The sequence below is a fragment of the Lithobates pipiens genome, unplaced genomic scaffold (genome assembly GCF_037356315.1).
Source record: "Lithobates pipiens isolate NorthernLeopardFrog02 unplaced genomic scaffold, aLitPip1_a1.2 Scaffold_37, whole genome shotgun sequence".
Lineage (NCBI taxonomy): Eukaryota > Metazoa > Chordata > Amphibia > Anura > Ranidae > Lithobates > Lithobates pipiens.
Window position 1 is genome coordinate 2,076,236 of NW_027507825.1, and position 18,754 is coordinate 2,094,989.

At 50.9% G+C, this 18,754-nt stretch overlaps 1 protein-coding gene across 1 annotated transcript; it reads right to left on the reverse strand.

The window, feature by feature from the left end:
* Window positions 1-14,005: 14,005 nt before the first annotated feature.
* Window positions 14,006-17,319, reverse strand: LOC143956474 (uncharacterized). The gene has a single exon (XM_077466656.1). The coding sequence runs from the start codon at window positions 16,716-16,718 to the stop codon at window positions 14,034-14,036; it is 2,685 nt and encodes an 894-aa protein (XP_077322782.1). The 5' UTR covers window positions 16,719-17,319; the 3' UTR covers window positions 14,006-14,033.
* Window positions 17,320-18,754: the final 1,435 nt, after the last annotated feature.

Sequence of the window (18,754 nt, forward strand, 5' to 3'; positions counted from 1 at the left end):
ATTTTACAAAGCGACGCTTTAAAAGCCCCTATGAGTCCCAGAAGTGCGGCTTTCTTGGTAAAAAAGGGTGAAGAATCTTTTTTTCAATTGATACTGTTGCTTTATATTGTGGAATTTCAATCATTTCAATAAGCGCTGCGTAAACTGATGGCGCTATATAAACCGTGTATAATAATGATATAATAATAATCTATTGATGTCGACATGAAAAGTTACTGAACTAATCCTAAAGAGCTACACAGTGGCGAGCCGCGTCCTCGGAGGTTGCGTGACATTTCATTCGTGAACTGCTACACTTGTAAATATCTATTTTCTGTTGGGCTCAGAAAGGGTTAATCTGAAATGTGATTTGCGGGGGGGGCCGCGCCAGGATGCCAACACCTCCTTATCTGCCCTTGGCACGCCTGCCCGTCCATAGTGTGACACAAACCCCATGAATACGCCAGTGTGGGAATTGCGTCTGCCGAGGAATAATCCGGGATCAGGTCCTTGGTAATCTGATTTGTTCTGATCACTGGAACCCTCTGACGGTCTTTTTGTTGGGTTGGTAATCGTCTTGGAGAAGGTCGTGTATTAGCGGTGGAAAAAATGCTGCAATGGGATATTGGGAGGTGGAAGGAGAGGCGAGGTATGCGGGGGGAGGTAAGCAGGGCGAGGTTTGCGGGGGGAGGTATACGAGGTGAGTTATGCGGGGGGAGGTATGCGGGGCAAGGTATGCGGGGCGAGGTAAGCGGACTGAGGTATGCGGGGCGAGGTATGCGGGGTGAGGTATGCGGGGTGAGGTAAGCAGGGAGAGATATGCGGGGCGAGGTATGCGGGGTGAGGTATGTGGGGTGAGGTATGTGGGGTGAGGTAAGTGGGGTGAGGTATGCGAGGTGAGGTATGCGGGATGAGGTATGCGGGGCGAGGTATGCAGGGCAAGGTATGCGGGGGGGTTAGTGGGATGAGGTATGTGGGGCGAGGTATGCAGGGCGAGGTATGTGGGGCGAGGTATGTGGGGCAAGGTAAGCGGGGCGAGGTAAGTGGGTGAGGTATGTGGGGCGAGGTAAGTGGACTGAGGTATGCGGGGCGAGGTATGAAGGGTGAGGTAAGCGGGACGAGGTATGCGGGCGAGGTATGTGGGGCGAGGTAAGCAGACTGAGGTATGCGGGGCGAGGTATGCAGGGTGAGGTAAGCGGGGAGAGGTATGCGGGGAGAGGTAAATGGGGGGGCGAGGTATGCGGGGTGAGGTAAGCGGGGAGAGGTATGCGGGGAGAGGTAAATGGGGGGGCGAGGTATGCGGGGTGAGGTATGCGGGGCAAGGTATGCAGGGCGAGGTATGTGAGGTGAGGTATGCAGGGTGAGGTAAGCGGGGGCGAGTTATGCGGGGCAAGGTATGCGGGACGAGGTAAGCAAGGCGAGGTAAGCGGGGCGAGGTAAGCGGGGAGAGGTATGTGGGGCGAGGTAAGCGGGGCGAGGTAAGCGGGATGAGGTATGCGGGCGAGCTATACAGGGCGAGGTAAGCGGGGCGCGGTATGTGGGGCGAGGTAAGCGGGACGAGGTATGCGGGCGTGGTATGCGGGGCGAGGTATGCGGGCGAGGTATGCGGGGCGAGGTAAGCGGACTGAGGTATGTGGGGCGAGGTAAGCGGGGTGAGGTATGAAGGGCGAGGTAAGCGGGATGAGGTATGCGGGCGAGCTATACAGGGCGAGGTAAGCGGGGCGCGGTATGTGGGGCGAGGTAAGCGGGACGAGGTATGCGGGCGAGGTATGCGGGGCGAGGTAAGCGGGGTGAGGTATGAAGGGTGAGGTAAGCGGGGCGAGGTATGAAGGGTGAGGTAAGCGGGACGAGGTATGCGGGCGTGGTATGCGGGGCGAGGTATGCGGGCGAGGTATGCGGGGCGAGGTAAGCGGGGTGAGGTATGAAGGGTGAGGTAAGCGGGGCGAGGTATGCGGGCGAGGCATGCAGGGCGAAGTAGATATCCCTCTGATATCTGCCGAGTCCCTTCTGACCGTCTATGTCGGGGGGTCGGCAACCTTTTCAGACTTAGCCCTTGTACACACGGGTCGGACATTCCGACAACCAAATCCGTCGGATTTTGTCCGAAACTGTTGCATACACACGGGTCGGACAAAGTTGTCGGAAAATCTGATCGTTCAGAACGTGACATTATTTCATTACGATGGGACTAAGTTCAGGCTAGTAGCCAATAGCTTTGATGTAGGAATTTGATCTGAGCATGCGTGGCACTTTGTCCAATCGGAATTCTCTACACATGATTGGACAAAGTCTGATCGGATCATGTTGTCAGAAAGTTTTTATAGCCCAGCTGGAAAACTTGGTCCGTCGGATACTCCGACGGAAACAGTCCGATGGAGCCCACACACGGTCGGATTATCCGACAACACGGTCCGATCGGACATTTTCCGTCGGAATGTCCAACCGTATGTACAAGGGCTTAATGTATACTCAATATATGTGAATGTATGGAGGGCCCCATTCACCTGCTACCCTGTTTCCCCGAAAATAAGACCTAGCGTGATTGTCGGCGATGGCTGCAATATAAGCCCTACCCCCCAAATAAGCCCTAGTTAAAGTCCTTGTAGGTCTTATTTTCATGGTAGGGCTTATTTTCGGGGAAACGGGGTAGAGCTTATTTGGGGGGGTAGGGCTTATATTGCAGCCATCACCAACAATCACGCTAGGTCTTATTTTTGGGGTAACACGTGTAGACAGCCGTCCTCGCTGATTAATAAAACAAATTAATGTGCAAAAAAAATAAAAATAAAAATAAAAAAGATTTTTAATAATCAGAGTTGACAGCTGTCCACGTGTTTTAGAAATAAAGTTGTAAATTACAATTTTTTTGGCTTTTATGATACACGTTTGATCTCTGAAAATGAAAGTCGTGTTATTATTGAATCAATATACAGATTTTTTTTTTTTTTTTCATTTTGTATATTTTTAAATATAAAGGTCCAAAAACTAAAACAAAAAAGTTAACACAATCTTGGTTAAAAAAAAAAAAAAAAAGGTAAAAATTAGTCAATGTTTTATTGTTCTATTTCAAAAAAATAAATCTGAATGTTACTAAAGATAGACAAGGTCAGAAATGATTGAACACTTGTTTATTTTAGTTTAGTTTATTAGTTTATTTACAATCATAAAGATTTCCCTGGAATAAATTACTAATAGCTGGTTTGTCATATTTCAAATGTTATATATGAGTTCTTACTCTATCATCATTTGTCTCTCTTATCACTGTATTACTTTATTTACTCTGTATTTCTTTTTACTTACACAATAAACTTCATTGCGAAAAAAAATAAGATACAAAAATAAATAAATACAATTTATTTTCCCTTTTTTTTTTTTTTTTTACACTTGCTGATTTTCTGAAACTAACATGATGTGCAAAGCCAAAGGACAACACAAACACTATAAAATTAAACAAAAGGAAAAAAAAAACATTTTTAACTAATAACTAAAATAAATAATTGTAAAATTGCAACAAGTCTGAACTTATTCTATCTGGAGAAGAGACGCCTGAGAGGGGATATGATTTCATTATAAAAATACCGGACTGGTGACCCCACAATATATAAATACCGGACTAGTGACCCCCCAAATTATAAATACCGGACTGGTGACCCCACAATATATAAATACCGGACTGGTGACCCCACAATATATAAATACCGGACTGGTGACCCCTCAATATATAAATACCGGACTGGTGACCCCACAATATATAAATACCGTACTGGTGACCCCGCAATATATAAATACCGGACTGGTGACCCCACAATATACAAATACCGGACTGGTGACCCCACAATATACAAATACCGGACTGGTGACCCCCCAATATATAAATACCAGACTGGTGACCCCACTGGTGACCCCCCAATATATAAATACCGGACTGGTGACCCCACAATATATAAATACCGGCCTGGTGACCCCACAATATATAAATACCGGACTGGTGACCCCACAATATATAAATACCAGACTGGTGACCCCACAATATATAAATACCGGACTGGTGACCCCACAATATATAAATACCGGACTGGTGACCCCACAATATATAAATACCAGACTGGTGACCCCACAATATATAAATACCAGACTGGTGACCCCGCAATATATAAATACTAGACTGGTGACCCCACAATATATAAATCCCGGACTGGTATATCATGAATAAGGGAATCCAAACAGCAGAGCAGTACAGACAGAGAGCTTGCACGTATTACACACACTATCACAAGCATGAGACTGCAGACTTGGCTGGCTTAAATCAGAGACTGCAGGCATGGCTGGCTTAAACCTAAATGGTCTTCACCCAGAGTCTGCCCACACCAATCACCTTGCAGGTGGACAGAAAGACATGGAGAACGCCATAGCCAAAACCAGGATTGTGGAACCAGCAGCTATGATAGGGTAAGGAGTGCACATGCTCCTGACATTTGCCTGCAGCTCTGTGCATAGAGTCATGACTAGGCATGCTCCAGCTAGCAGGAGTAGTCATGTATGGCCTGCCTCAGTGCTTGCTGGTCTTCAGCTTTTTCCTTGTGTCCTGACCTTCACTCTGCATAAGCTTCCTTGCTGCTGACCTGGCTTCCTCTTAACCTGATTCTGGGATCCTGCTCTGTACCATTGCTTGATCACGGCTTTGTCCTTGACCTTGATTTGGCCCTTGACTTGTTGCTGACCTTGGCTTGCTCTGTAACTTTGCTAAACACTATTGTCAAGTGCCTCTGGACTACTCCAAGAGCTGTAGAGGTCTATGTATGGTCCTGTCTTGGACCTACATACAAGCCAAAGTTCCTCTTTAATGTCTTCTGGTTCTCCCCATGGTTCTCCCTTCTGGTTCTCCCCATGGTTCTCCTTTCTGGTTCTCCCCATGGTTCTCCTTTCTGGATCTCCCCATGGTTCTCCCTTCTGGTTCTCCCCATGGTTCTCCCTTCTGGTTCTCCCCATGGTTCTCCGAATGAATGAATGAATGAAATACTTATATAGCGCACAATGCGAACTGAATCGCCTCTAGGCGCTGTGGCGAGCTTTGATCATCTGCTAAAAGAGGAAGGTCTTGAGTTTTTTCCTAAAAGCCAGGTGATTTTCTTCCAGGCGGATGATGATTGGTAGAGCATTCCATAGCCGAGGCCCTTGGACAGCGAATCTCCGATCCCCCTTGGATTTATACCGGGCTTTGGGCACGAGGAGGAGGAGGTTTTTGTTGGCTGATCGAAGACTGCGGTTTGGTGTGTAAGGATTTATTTTCGCCATTAGGTATTGCGGAGCTTCTCTATGCACGCATTTGTGGGTGAGGCAAAGGGTCTTGAACATGATCCGATTTTTTACGGTTAGCCAATGTAAGCTCCTCAGTGAAGGAGAAATGGATTCCCAGGGTTTTTTTCCTGTTATCAGCCTTGCCGCCGTGTTTTGGATCAGTTGTAATCGCACAAGTTGATATTGTGGTAATCCTATGTAAAGCGAGTTTGCGAAGCGAAGCGAGTTTCCCTTCTGGTTCTCCCCATGGTTCTCCCTTCTGGTTCTCCCCATGGTTCTCCCTTCTGGTTCTCCCCATGGTTCTCCCTTCTGGTTCTCCCTTCTGGTTCTCCCCATGGTTCTCCCTTCTGGTTCTCCCCATGGTTCTCCCTTCTGGTTCTCCCCATGGTTCTCCCTTCTGGTTCTCCCCATGGTTCTCCCTTATGGTTCTCCCCATGGATCCATTGACTGCTTGCCTGACACTCCTTCCGCACGTTCTGCTGGATCTTCCTGGTCGGCACCTCCATTCCCCAAGGTTCTGCAAGGAAATTGTGTTGCTCCTGTTTCTTAGCACCATCTGCCTGACTTGGTCTAGAGATACAAGGGGGTCTCGTAATTTCAGGCCTCTCTCAAGGAATGTCAAAGAGGTCGTGATAAAGGGGATCTAAACAAAGATTTTCACAGGTTATCAAAACGTGGACAAAGTCATTACTTGAGCCCAATTTTCCTCTATTCAGCAACTCACCACAAAGATGGGAACCTCCCAGGAGAAAAACATTTACTGTGGTTGAAAAGTCCAAGTGTAATTGGTCAAAGAGAGCACCAAAGGAAAAATACTTAGAAGGCCAAAGTCTTTATTGTTCAACCTGTTACAACAAGCAGGGCAAAGGGCAGCCAGTCATATTATGTATGTGACGGGGGGCCTGAGGATAGAAACATGGTGAGGATAAAGAAGAGGCACAGCCAACCAGCCCTCCTGGGAGTGTCGTATCCCAAAGACAGTGTAGCACTAGCCTTTGGGATCTGATCTATCTCTCTAGATAGGTTAGGTTTATTTAGTTCTTAGATCTCCTGTAATCAGTGTTGCTGCTTGTGATTACTCTGGTCTGCTCTGAATTTCGCAGGCTGTGGGTTCGGCTGCTTCCTCCTGTTCTCTGGATAGTTCTGGAAAGCAGTGGGCTGGGACAGTCAAATCTGCAGTATGAATGTTTATGGGGTCTTAGCCAATCCCTGTGAGAGGGTGCCCAGATGATGGCTGGGAGTAAGCATAAATAGCGTGAAGCCAGCTGTGATTTCCTGCTGCACTTTGAGGCCCCAGCAGTCTAGCCGGTGGGCCTATTCTTCTGAATTCTGTTGGAGCTGACTGAGGGACTTCTTGTGGGATCTGGTCTGAGGAATTAACGGGAGAGGTGTCTGGAAGATATTTGGAAGGAGGCATCTAATTATCGAAGGACCTTTGTGAGTACAGAAAGGGTTGTGAGGTTCTGGTGATGGTGTGTGCTGCTGGTAAACCTCTTGCACCAGAGTCAGCTTGTACCGAAAGGTGGACATTGTTCCTGGTGTCCCTGTGCAGCTCAGCCCATATGTGGGTGGCTGCAGTGTGGTGCCGTGGCAAACACGCACACAGTCCGGGTGCAATTGATGGAACTTGTATTGAAGCAAAGGAAGAACAGTTCACAACACACCTGGTGGAAGGAGGCCCAACCGGGAACACTTACGGAAGCCAACAGTGTGTAGCCGAGTGGGTGTCAACCGAACTGGCAGCATCTGTCTGGAGGGGAATGTGGCCTGGCCGGTCTGAGCCCAAAAAAATGGGAAGGTGTCCAAGGTGAGCGCAGAACCCTATGCTTTCCCTACTTGCCTGGAGCCTTTCCCTACCACTAATTCCATCTCTGATGGGTGACCTGTCTCTACACTACTCACACGCGAATGCATGCCAAACCCAGGAGACAGGGTCTTAAAGAGACTGTGCCACCCCTAAGATGGCAGCCAGTGTCACATGGGATGGCCGGCATCCAACCGGATCGCTGCCCCAGTGACGCAGGAAGCCATAGAGGAACCATGTTATACTTTTTCTACTGCAAAGAATTGCCACAGCCCGCCCCCGGGACAAGGTCATCCAGAGCCCAGGGTCCAGGTCATCTAGAGCCGAACATGCCAAACTCCACCCCCACCCCCCCTCCCCAGATGTATGAACATTATGTGTCAGCAAAAATCAACCCTTCCAAAAAAAAATTGGGCACTAATCTGCATGCTTATCCCATAAGCATAAATCCCCCTCTCCTCCCAGTACAAATCAACCCCCTGCTGAAATCCTCCCTCCTACAACAAATATTTGCCCCCTCCTCAAATCCCCCCTCCCAGTTCAAATCCTCTCTCCCCCCAGCACAATCCCCCCCCCCCTAAAAAAAATCACTGCTCCTAGAACAAATCATCTGCCCTCCAAATTTCCTCTCCCCCAACTCCACATACCCCCTTCCCCCCCAGCACAAATTCCCCACCCCTATTTCCCCTCCTACCACAAATACCTCCCTAAAATTTCTCCTCCTAGAACGCATATATCCCAATCATCCCTACTAGCACAAATCCTCCCCCCCCCAAAGAAATTCCCTGTCTAGGACAAATCCTCTCCCCCCTCTACCACATCACTTCTTCTGACACAGACCTCCCAAATCCCCTTACGCCACCCCCCCTCCCAACACAAATCACCCCAAAACACCACTCCTAGCACCCCCTCAAATGTCCCTTCCTAGAACGATTCTTACCCCCTCCTGCTGCCCCCCCCCCCAAATTATCTCTCCCAACATACATTCCTACATTCCCTCCCCCTGTCTCCTCGCAGCGACCCACCCCCCCCCCCCTCCAACCTCACATGATACCATAGCATCCAGGGCAGACACCCCTCCTGCCCCCCCCCCCTGACCCTGGACCTGACCACAGTAATGTTTTTCAAGCTTAATGAGGTCACGTTAGGATTTCGGCACCCCTAGAAGACACCTATTTATAATATAGGAAGGTCATAGGGACCTGAGGTCCTGACGGTTATCCAAGCTTCCCGTCTCTTATCGGCGCGATTTCTTTGACACCCCCCTGACCACCGCCGCCTCGGGAACATTTTTTTAATACGCAAAGTTCTGTCAGAATCCAGAACCTGTTTCATATATTTGTCGCTGTGCGCTTGATCTATAAACTTCATGGGATAAGCGTATCTGAAGCGCATTTAATGAGCGCGAACTTTCAGTGAACTTTGTTTTTTTTCTTTCCCCCCAAATAGTTCATTCTCATAAACGGTTGTAAAGTCCAATAAAACTCTCCGAGGAGAAGGTACACCTTTTAATGGCCTCCAGGTAGTCCTCGCATTCTGACGCTCTTATTACATTTCCAATATATTTTAAATTACAGCAAAAATATATATATATATTGCGTTCCTTTTTTTTTTCTTCCTGTAGATGGGCATCAGACAACGGGTCAAAGGTTCTGTAGGCTCTGTAGGCTCCATAGGTTTCGTAGGTTCTGTAGGCTCCATAGGTTCTGTAGGTTCTATAGGCTCCGTAGGTTCCGTAGGCTCCATAGGTTCTGTAGGTTCTGTAGGCTCCGTAGGTTTCTAGGTTCCGTAGGTTCTGTAGGCTCCGTAGGTTTCGTAGGTTCCGTAGGTTCTGTAGGCCCCGTAGGTTCTGTAGGCTCCGTAGGTTCTGTAGGTTCCATAGGTTCTGTAGTCCTGGTAGGCTCTGTAGGTTCCGTAGGTTCTGTAGGCTCCGTAGGTTCTGTAGGCTCCATAGGTTCTGTAGGCTCCATAGGTTCTGTAGGCTCCATAGGTTCCATAGGTTCTGTAGGTTCTGTAGTCCTGGTAGGCTCTGTAGGCTCCGTAGGTTCTGTAGGCTCCGTAGGTTTCGTAGGTTCCGTAGGTTCTGTAGGCTCCATAGGTTCCGTAGGTTCTGTAGTCCTGGTAGGCTCTGTAGGTTCCGTAGGCTCTGTAGGCTCCGTAGGTTTCGTAGGTTCCGTAGGTTCTGTAGGCTCCATAGGTTCCGTAGGTTCCATAGGTTCCATAGGTTCTGTAGGCCCCATAGGTTCTGTAGGCTCCATAGGTTTCGTAGGTTCCATAGGTTCTGTAGTCCTGGTAGGCTCTGTAGGTTCCGTAGGTTCTGTAGGCCCCGTAGGTTCTGTAGGCTCCATAGGTTCCATAGGTTCTGTAGTCCTGGTAGGCTCTGTAGGTTCCGTAGGCTCCGTAGGTTCTGTAGGCTCCATAGGTTCTGTAGGCTCCATAGGTTCCGTAGGTTCTGTAGGTTCTGTAGTCCTGGTAGGCTCTGTAGGCTCCGTAGGTTCTGTAGGCTCCGTAGGTTTCGTAGGTTCCGTAGGTTCTGTAGGCTCCATAGGTTCCATAGGTTCTGTAGGTTTTGTAGTCCTGGTAGGCTCTGTAGGCTCCGTAGGTTCTGTAGGCTCCGTAGGTTCCGTAGGTTTCGTAGGTTCCGTAGGCTCCATAGGTTCCGTAGGTTCCATAGGTTCTGTAGGCCCCATAGGTTCTGTAGGCTCCATAGGTTCCGTAGGTTCCATAGGTTCTGTAGTCCTGGTAGGCTCTGTAGGTTCCGTAGGTTCTGTAGGCTCCGTAGGTCGCAGTTCTGGAACTGCAAGTGATTTGTGAATTTGTATGTTTATTAGCGTGGAGATTTAAAAGCCTCGGGAGCCCTGTTGAATTCTGGGATATTTTATGTGACACACTAATTAAATCGCTGGAACATGTTTTTGAGGTGAAGTCATAAAAAAAAAAAAAAAAAACTCCACTCTTTGTATTAAAGATCTACAGAGCGCTCCCAACAGCCGTTCAAGAGAAAGATGTTGATTAAAAGGTTTGTTGGTTTAAAGTGTACCTGTACAAAACCCGGGGAGACCTGAACCAAGACCAGGAGGAGGAGGAGGAGGAGAAGAAGGCTCCAAATGAAGGGTATCGAGTCTGCTAAACCTCCAGCATCATAAACGGTCACCATTTTTTTAATAAAATGCTCCTCACCCATTTTTAATCCTCTGTGACGCTCATCTCCTGCAAATCCTTTGCAGCCACTTTCTTCAAGGCTGCCGGGTGTTTCTCAGGCCGGCTTCCAGAAGGTGAAGACGGTGGACCACGCCTGCGTAATGCACATTGGAACAAACACCTTCTAGTCTCCATTGATGTCAACCTTCAGGATGTCTTGGATCCTTTCTTCAGGAATTGAAGTGGAGCTTCCGAAATATGAAGCTTGAGATAAAAATGCCCCCAGAACACTCAGGCCTCGTTAACTAAGGTATGCTGTAAACTAGGCCCTGTTTTCTATTTGTCCAGCATCGTTTTCTTACTTTGTGAAGCTCCTGCACAGCGCCGGCCATCTCCAGTGTGGGCATCTGAAACCACAGTGTCCTTCTTCCTGGATTCCATGGCTGCTGGGTACCCAGCATGCACCTGCCGATCTCACGCATGTGCAGTGCGGTGAAAGCTTGGTCAGCTTGTCATGCCAAGCTGGCCAAGATTTTCCATAGATGCCAATGTTAAATGTTACTGGAACCGTGCCATACCAAGCTGGCCAAGAATTTCCATAGACGCCAATGTTAAATGTTATGGGAGTAGTGCCATGCCAAGCTGACCAAGATCTCCTAGGAGCCAATCCCGCTACTAGCAAAGGGGACCTAATAAAGGTGGTCTAACCCGCTACTAGTAAGGAGGACCTAATAAAGGGGGTCCAACCCACTACTAGCAAGGGGGACCTAATAAAGGGGGTACAACCCGTTACTACCAAGGTGGACTATAATAAAGGGGGTCCAGCCCGCTACTAGCAAGGAGGACCTAATTAAGGGGGTCCAAAGCACTACTAGCAAGGAGGACCTAATAAAGGGGGTCCAACCCGCTACTAGCAAGGAGGACCTAATAAAGGGGGTCCAACCCGCTACTATCAAGGTGGACCTAATTAAGGGGGTCCAACCCGTTACTACCAAGGTGGACCTAATAAAGGGGGTCCAACCCGTTACTACCAAGGTGGACTATAATAAAGGGGGTCCAACCCGCTACTATCAAGGTGGACCTAATTAAGGGGGTCCAACCCACTACTAGCAAGGAGGACCTAATAAAGGGGGTCCAACCCGCTACTAGCAAGGAGGACCTAATTAAGGGGGTCCAACCCACTACTAGCAAGGAGGACCTAATAAAGGGGGTCCAACCCACTACTAGCAAGGAGGACCTAATAAAGGGGGTCCAACCCGCTACTATCAAGGAGGACCTAATTAAGGGGGTCCAACCCACTACTAGCAAGGAGGACCTAATAAAGGGGGTCCAACCCGCTACTAGCAAGGAGGACCTAATAAAGGGGGTCCAACCCGCTACTAGCAAGGAGGACCTAATTAAGGGGGTCCAACCCACTACTAGCAAGGAGGACCTAATTAAGGGGGTCCAACCCACTACTAGCAAGGAGGACCTAATAAAGGGGGTCCAACCCGCTACTAGCAAGGAGAACCTAATAAAGGGTGCCCAACCCAGTACTAGCAAGAAGGACCTAATAAAGTGGCCAGGTAAGGGTATGCACCAGCACAGAATAAAGCCCACCTCCTCGCTGCCATGTATATGCATACATCTGGTGGGAAGAGGTTAAGAAATGACAATTGTTCCGCATACACGGTGCTTTAGCAGAGTGAACGTCTTCTGGTTTGCATTAGGCATCAGATTCAGTTTCATGGACATCTTAGCTGTAGGTGGACGGGCCGGGCCGGCAGCTGGCTGGTCCTATCTATCCGTCAGCATTGCGATTGGTGCCGAGGAGCGGAGGGAGTTTGGGAAGGGGGGGGGGGATTTGCTTTCCTGGAAAAGGGATCGCCATCTCCAGACTCACATTGGCTACAAGAAGCTGCCTGACCTCAATAGACTCGGCTGAGGCGCGGAAGCCTTGAATTGTCATTTTGCAGATTGGAAGGCAGCGCCGGGGACTCCCCAGGGGGAACTTCACAATGATACATTCCCTATTCATTTTCTGTATTCCAGGAACGCTCTACAACCTGCGAAGAGATGAAGACCACATGGAAAAAAATCCTCCCAACCATTCCGAGGAGCGGAGAGGAAGTGCTCAGAACATTCCGGCATACACAGATTGGGGGACATCGGTGACATTGTATCCAATGACATCCGACATTCTACCTTGATCAAGGATGCTGATAAATTGAAAATCACCCGCTGTGCCCATTATGAGGGATTCCCACCATCCCTGTGCTGAGTTCCCGGGTCTGTACACCCGCTGTGCCCATTATGAGGGGTTCCCACCATCCCTGTGCTGAGTTCCCGGGTCTGTACACCCGCTGTGCCCATTATGAGGGGTCCCCACCATCCCTGTGCTGAGTTCCTGGGTCTTTACAACCGCTGTGCCCATTATGAGGGGTTCCCACCATCCCTGTGCCAAGTTCCCGGGTCTGTACACCCGCTGTGCCCATTATGAGGGGTTCCCACCATCCCTGTGCCGAGTTCCCGGGTCTGTACACCCGCTGTGCCCATTATGAGGGGTTCTCACCATCCCTGTGCTGAGTTCCCGGGTCTGTACACCCGCTGTGCCCATTATGAGGGGTTCCCACCATCCCTGTGCCGAGTTCCCGGGTCTGTACACCCGCTGTGCCCATTATGAGGGGTTCTCACCATCCCTGTGCTGAGTTCCCGGGTCTGTACACCCACTGTGCCCGTTATGAGGGGTTCCCACCATCCCTGTGCTGAGTTCCCGGGTCTGTACACCCGTTGTGCCCATTATGAGGGGTTCTCACCATCCCTGTGCCGAGTTCCCAGGTCTGTACACCCGCTGTGCCCATTATGAGGGGTTCCCACCATCCCTGTGCTGAGTTCCCGGGTCTGTACACCCGCTGTGCCCATTATGAGGGGTTCCCACCATCCCTGTGCCGAGTTCTCGGGTCTGTACACCCGCTGTGCCCATTATGAGGGGTTCCCACCATCCCTGTGCCGAGTTCCCGGGTCTGTACACCCGCTGTGCCCATTATGAGGGGTTCCCACCATCCCTGTGCTGAGTTCCCGGGTCTGTACACCCGCTGTGCCCATTATGAGGGGTTCCCACCATCCCTGTGCTGAGTTCCCGGGTCTGTACACCCGCTGTGCCCATTATGAGGGGTTCCCACCATCCCTGTGCTGAGTTCCCGGGTCTGTATACCCGCTGTGCCCATTATGAGGGGTTCCCACCATCCCTGTGCTGAGTTCCCGGGTCTGTACACCCGCTGTGCCCATTATGAGGGGTTCCCACCATCCCTGTGCCGAGTTCCCAGGTCTGTACACCCGCTGTGCCCATTATGAGGGGTTCCCACCATCCCTGTGCTGAGTTCCCGGGTCTGTACACCCGCTGTGCCCATTATGAGGGGTTCCCACCATCCCTGTGCTGAGTTCCCGGGTCTGTACACCCGCTGTGCCCATTATGAGGGGTTCCCACCATCCCTGTGCCGAGTTCCCAGGTCTGTACACCCGCTGTGCCCATTATGAGGGGTTCCCACCATCCCTGTGCCGAGTTCCCGGGTCTGTACACCCGCTGTGCCCATTATGAGGGGTTAATTTTGTTTATTGAAAATCTTACAAACAACAACTTATATACAATAAAACCATAATAAATAAATAAAACATATTTACAAAATAATTGAATATGACTATACAAAACAAGAACATAATAAATGGTGCAAACCAAAAAGCACACAACATAATCCCTACGGGAGAGCCAGACTAAGGAACATCACCATCACCATGCATGGAACCTTCTATAGAAACGGAGTGGGAACTGCCATTAGGGTAGTCGGGGCAGACGTTTCTTAGCCCGACTACTCCCTCTGCCGGGAGAACCAGCACGCTTCGTTGCACCCTGACACTCATCATCCATGGAGGACGCTGAACTGAACGAGTCCCAATCATCATCATCATCATCTGACAGGACCCCAAACTTATTTTCTACATGCAAAACCTCAGGACTTAAGGTAACTGCACCTCTTTTCTTCCCCTTCCTTTTGCCCCTCTTCCTTTTATCCTCCAACCACTCCATATCATCCTTGGACAAATCAGAGTCAACAACCTCCCCACACCTATCCTCCCCCCCACTCTCCCTTCCCTTATCTACCACCAGGCCAGCCTCTTCACCATCCACCCCACTCCTCTGCACCCCATGACCCTTAACAGAGACCCTGCAGCGTCGGGGGAGGGGGACTGGCACCGCACTTAATGCACCAGCCTCAGCACCTCTTGCTGCCTCTGCAATTTTAGAAGACACAGAAGGATAAGACACAGAAGGATTGGACACATTCTTGGCAACTGAAACCTTACCCACAGACTGGGGAGACACAGACACATTGGGTATGGGCACAGACTGGGGAGACACATTGGGTATTGGCACAGACTGGGGAGACGCAGACACATTGGGTATTGGCACAGACTGGGGAGACACAGACACATTGGGTATGGGCACAGACTGGGGAGACACAGACACATTGGGTATTGGCACAGACTGGGGAGACACATTGGGTATTGGCACAGACTCAGATGGGATCACAGGCCCTCCAGCTGATGAGCTCTGTGCATCCTCCATGTCCAGACGGAAGAACTCTCTCATGAGCTCCGGCTTGTTGTGCATTGCCTCAGGACACTGACTATAAGGATGTCCCACTGCATTGCACAGATTACACCTGATAATATTACAGTCCTTTGCCAAATGTCCTATACCCTGACACAGAGAGCACTTCATCACTGGACAGGAGGATGCAAGATGCCCTTTATCTCCACATTTATTGCAGAGCTTTGGCTGGCCCGGGTAGAAGATGGTCAGCCTGTCCCTCCCCAGGAAAGCTGAGGATGGCAGATGCTGCACAACATTATCAATGACTTTTAATTTCAGCTGCACAGACCATCCCCCTGTCCATATTCCCCGATCGTCCAAAATCTTTCTTAGGGGGCTCAGGACGTCCCCATACCTCCTCAACCATACAGTCAGATCCCCTTGTGGTATGGATTCATTGCGCACAAGTATTGTCACCATTTTAATGAGGGGCTGGCGTGAAACAAGTTTGGGGATGAGCCCTTTCCAGTCCGGCAGGCCCCTACACACGTGTTCAAACTTCTCCCAAAATATGTCCAGAGACTCGGGACGGATAAAGGACAAATCATATTCATAGGAACCTGCCGGACTGATCAGGGCGAAGATATCCGCAGGCCTAAACCCCATCTGCAGGATTTTATCCACCACCACCCTCCTATGTGGGGGGTTTCCATCACCTTCCCATTTCAATTGTACAACATTCCTCCTTTTAAACAGGGAGGAAGATAGAACATCCCCATGCTCCCTCCCTGCTTGTTCCCCCTTCCCAGAACTTGTGGCAGCAACACCAGCATAAGTTTTTCTTCCAGCTTTTGCAGTCTTGTCCTCAGATACATTCAAACCTGCTGGCAGAGAGTCTGAATCAGCTGGGATAGCAGTCTTCTGATTAGCAGGACCCACCCCCTCCCCCGAACACTCAGCTTCAATCCTGGGAGCCATCACAGTCTTGGCTGCTGTAGACTCCTGGAGAGTTGTAGTACTACTGCTCCCAGCATCTCCTCCACCATTCACAGGAACAGCCGCTGTGCCTGGTCCAGGCAAAGTCTCTGTATTGTCCATGGACCTCTCTGCAGACTGAAGCTGACAGTTATTTATTGCTTGCAGTACATTGTCTATGGGTCTGGGCTGACTGTCTGTAGCACTACAACCCTCAGCAGGCCCATTGTTATTAAAGATCCCACCATCCTGCACACACATTGTACCTGCACCTGCTCTCTCCACAGGTCTTTCTTCCACAGGACTAGGAATGGTGTCCATCTTCTCCTCACCTTCCTGGGGAGCTGAATCTGGACTGGCCTCTAGTTTATTGATCACATCCAACATGTCAGAACCTTCATCCTCCGGCTCAGATGTTCCACATTGCTGGGGAGGGAAGGGGACAGAGGCCTCCGCCATTGAGGGCTCAGCAGGTGTCTGAGGTGTTGAAACACTGGGCTCATCCTCCGGGCCCACTTTCTCACTCTCTGCTGACTCCGACTTTACTTGCATCTCCTCACAGGTTGGATCACCTTCCATGCAGGACGCGGCTCTTCTCCTCATGCGATTAAATCGCTCCTCATTCTTATATTTCTCTTTAAAAATGCCACTGTTCTCCTTCAGAGAGCTCACCAGCTCCTTCTGCCTCTTAACAGCTTGCTCCAAGTCCTTCAACTCAGGCCTCAGAGCTGACCTCCTCTTGCTGTACAATTTGGCACAAACTTGCTTTTTCTTCCGAAATTCAGTCATCAACATCAACAATCTCTCCTCTTCTTCCTCAATCTGCTTCAGCTTCCCAACAATCCTCTGTCTAACGGCAGGCAGGGACTCCTCACTCCTTTGGCAAGGCCCAGAATCTTCCACAGGCCTAGCCAGGGGACCCCCGCCGGGGTCCTCCCCAGGATCCAGCATCCCTCCTGGGGCAGAGGAGTAACTCTAGCCCCTGGTCTCTGGAAGCACAGGAGCAAAGGAACTAGCAACCTCTCACCTCACTGTCAAGGAGAGGAATGGCAGTTTCCCACCATCCCTGTGCTGAGTTCCCGGGTCTGTACACCCGCTGTGCCCATTATGAGGGGTTCCCACCATCCCTGTGCTGAGTTCCCGGGTCTGTATACCCGCTGTGCCCATTATGAGGGGTTCCCACCATCCCTGTGCCGAGTTCCCGGGTCTGTACACCCGCTGTGCCCATTATGAGGGGCTCCCACCATCCCTGTGCTGAGTTCCCGGGTCTGTACACCCGCTGTGCCCATTATGAGGGGTTCCCACCATCCCTGTGCTGAGTTCCCGGGTCTGTACACCCGCTGTGCCCATTATGAGGGGTTCCCACCATCCCTGTGCCGAGTTCCCAGGTCTGTACACCCGCTGTGCCCATTATGAGGGGTTCCCACCATCCCTGTGCTGAGTTCCCGGGTCTGTACACCCGCTGTGCCCATTATGAGGGGTTCCCACCATCCCTGTGCTGAGTTCCCGGGTCTGTACACCCGCTGTGCCCATTATGAGGGGTTCTCACCATCCCTGTGCTGAGTTCCCGGGTCTGTACACCCGCTGTGCCCATTATTTAATGCTTCCTCCTCCTTTTACAAAGTTACAATGTACAGTCTGATCACTGGGGGGGAGGGGAGACTGAGGAAATGTGTTCCCTCCCCCCCCCCCTCCCCCGGCTCTGGTATATTATAGGAAGGCCGGCACATGGAATGTAAATGTAGTAACAGATTGTGGTCTCCCTTCTCTGAGCGGCTGTAAAAGAACTCAGCAGTGCGCTCCTCTCATGTGTGGTTGAGGACGCGGCCCTCCCGCTCTCCGCCATACATCCCAGAACAATCCCAATCTTCCAACGAGTTCAGCAGCTGGGGACGGGGGTGACGTTGCTCGGGAGGCTTTATATCGATTTTCACATCTCTGGCTCGCAGGAAAGATGATTATGTCTCAGACACAACAGTCTGTGAGCGTGCTGCGTGGGCGAGCGCAGGTGGGTGTTCTGCATCCTCTGAGCTCCAAACACACAATCCATTTCATAGGAAGTTCTGGGATCTCCGGTAATCCAATCCCCATTGTGCGCCGCAACCGGGAAAGGGCCGTTATCGTACGCCTGGCAAAACGGGGGCCGCGTGGCCCCAGGAACATTGTACTGATACCGATGGTGACCACTTTGATAAATATCTGGACTATATGCTGGGCTACGGCTAGGCAAACTAGGTAGACGCCTAGGGCACACTGCCACCTGGAGCACACTCCCACCTAGGGCACACTGCCACCTAGGGCACACTCCCACCTAGGGCACACTGCCACCTAGGGCACACTCCCACCTAGGGCACACTGCCACCTGGAGCACACTCCCACCTAGGGCACACTGCCACCTAGGGCACACTCCCACCTAGGGCACACTCCCACCTAGGGCACACTCCCACCTGGAGCACACTCCCACCTAGGGCACACTCCCACCTAGGGCACACTCCCACCTAGGGCACACTGCCACCTAGGGAACACTGCCACCTGGGGCACACTCCCACCTAGGGCACACTGCCACCTAGGGCACACTCCCACCTAGGGCACACTCCCACCTAGGGCACACTGCCACCTAGAGCACACTGCCACCTAGGGCACACTGCCACCTAGGGCACACTCCCACCTAGGGCACACTGCCACCTAGGGCACACTGCCATCTGGAGCACACTCCCACCTAGGGCACCCTGACACCTAGGGCACACTCCCACCTAGGGCACACTGCCATCTGGAGCACACTGCCACCTAGGGCACACTGCCATCTGGAGCACACTCCCACCTAGGGCACCCTGACACCTAGGGCACACTCCCACCTAGGGCACACTCCCACCTGGAGCACACTCCCACCTAGGGCACACTGCCACCTAGGGCACACTCCCACCTAGGGCACACTCCCACCTAGGGCACACTCCCACCTGGAGCACACTCCCACCTAGGGCACACTC

What these genes read in the sequence shown, in the direction of transcription:
- LOC143956474 (XM_077466656.1), bottom strand. Translation starts at nt 16,718, where the DNA reads ATGCTGGATCCTGGGGAGGACCCCGGCGGGGGTCCCCTGGCTAGGCCT.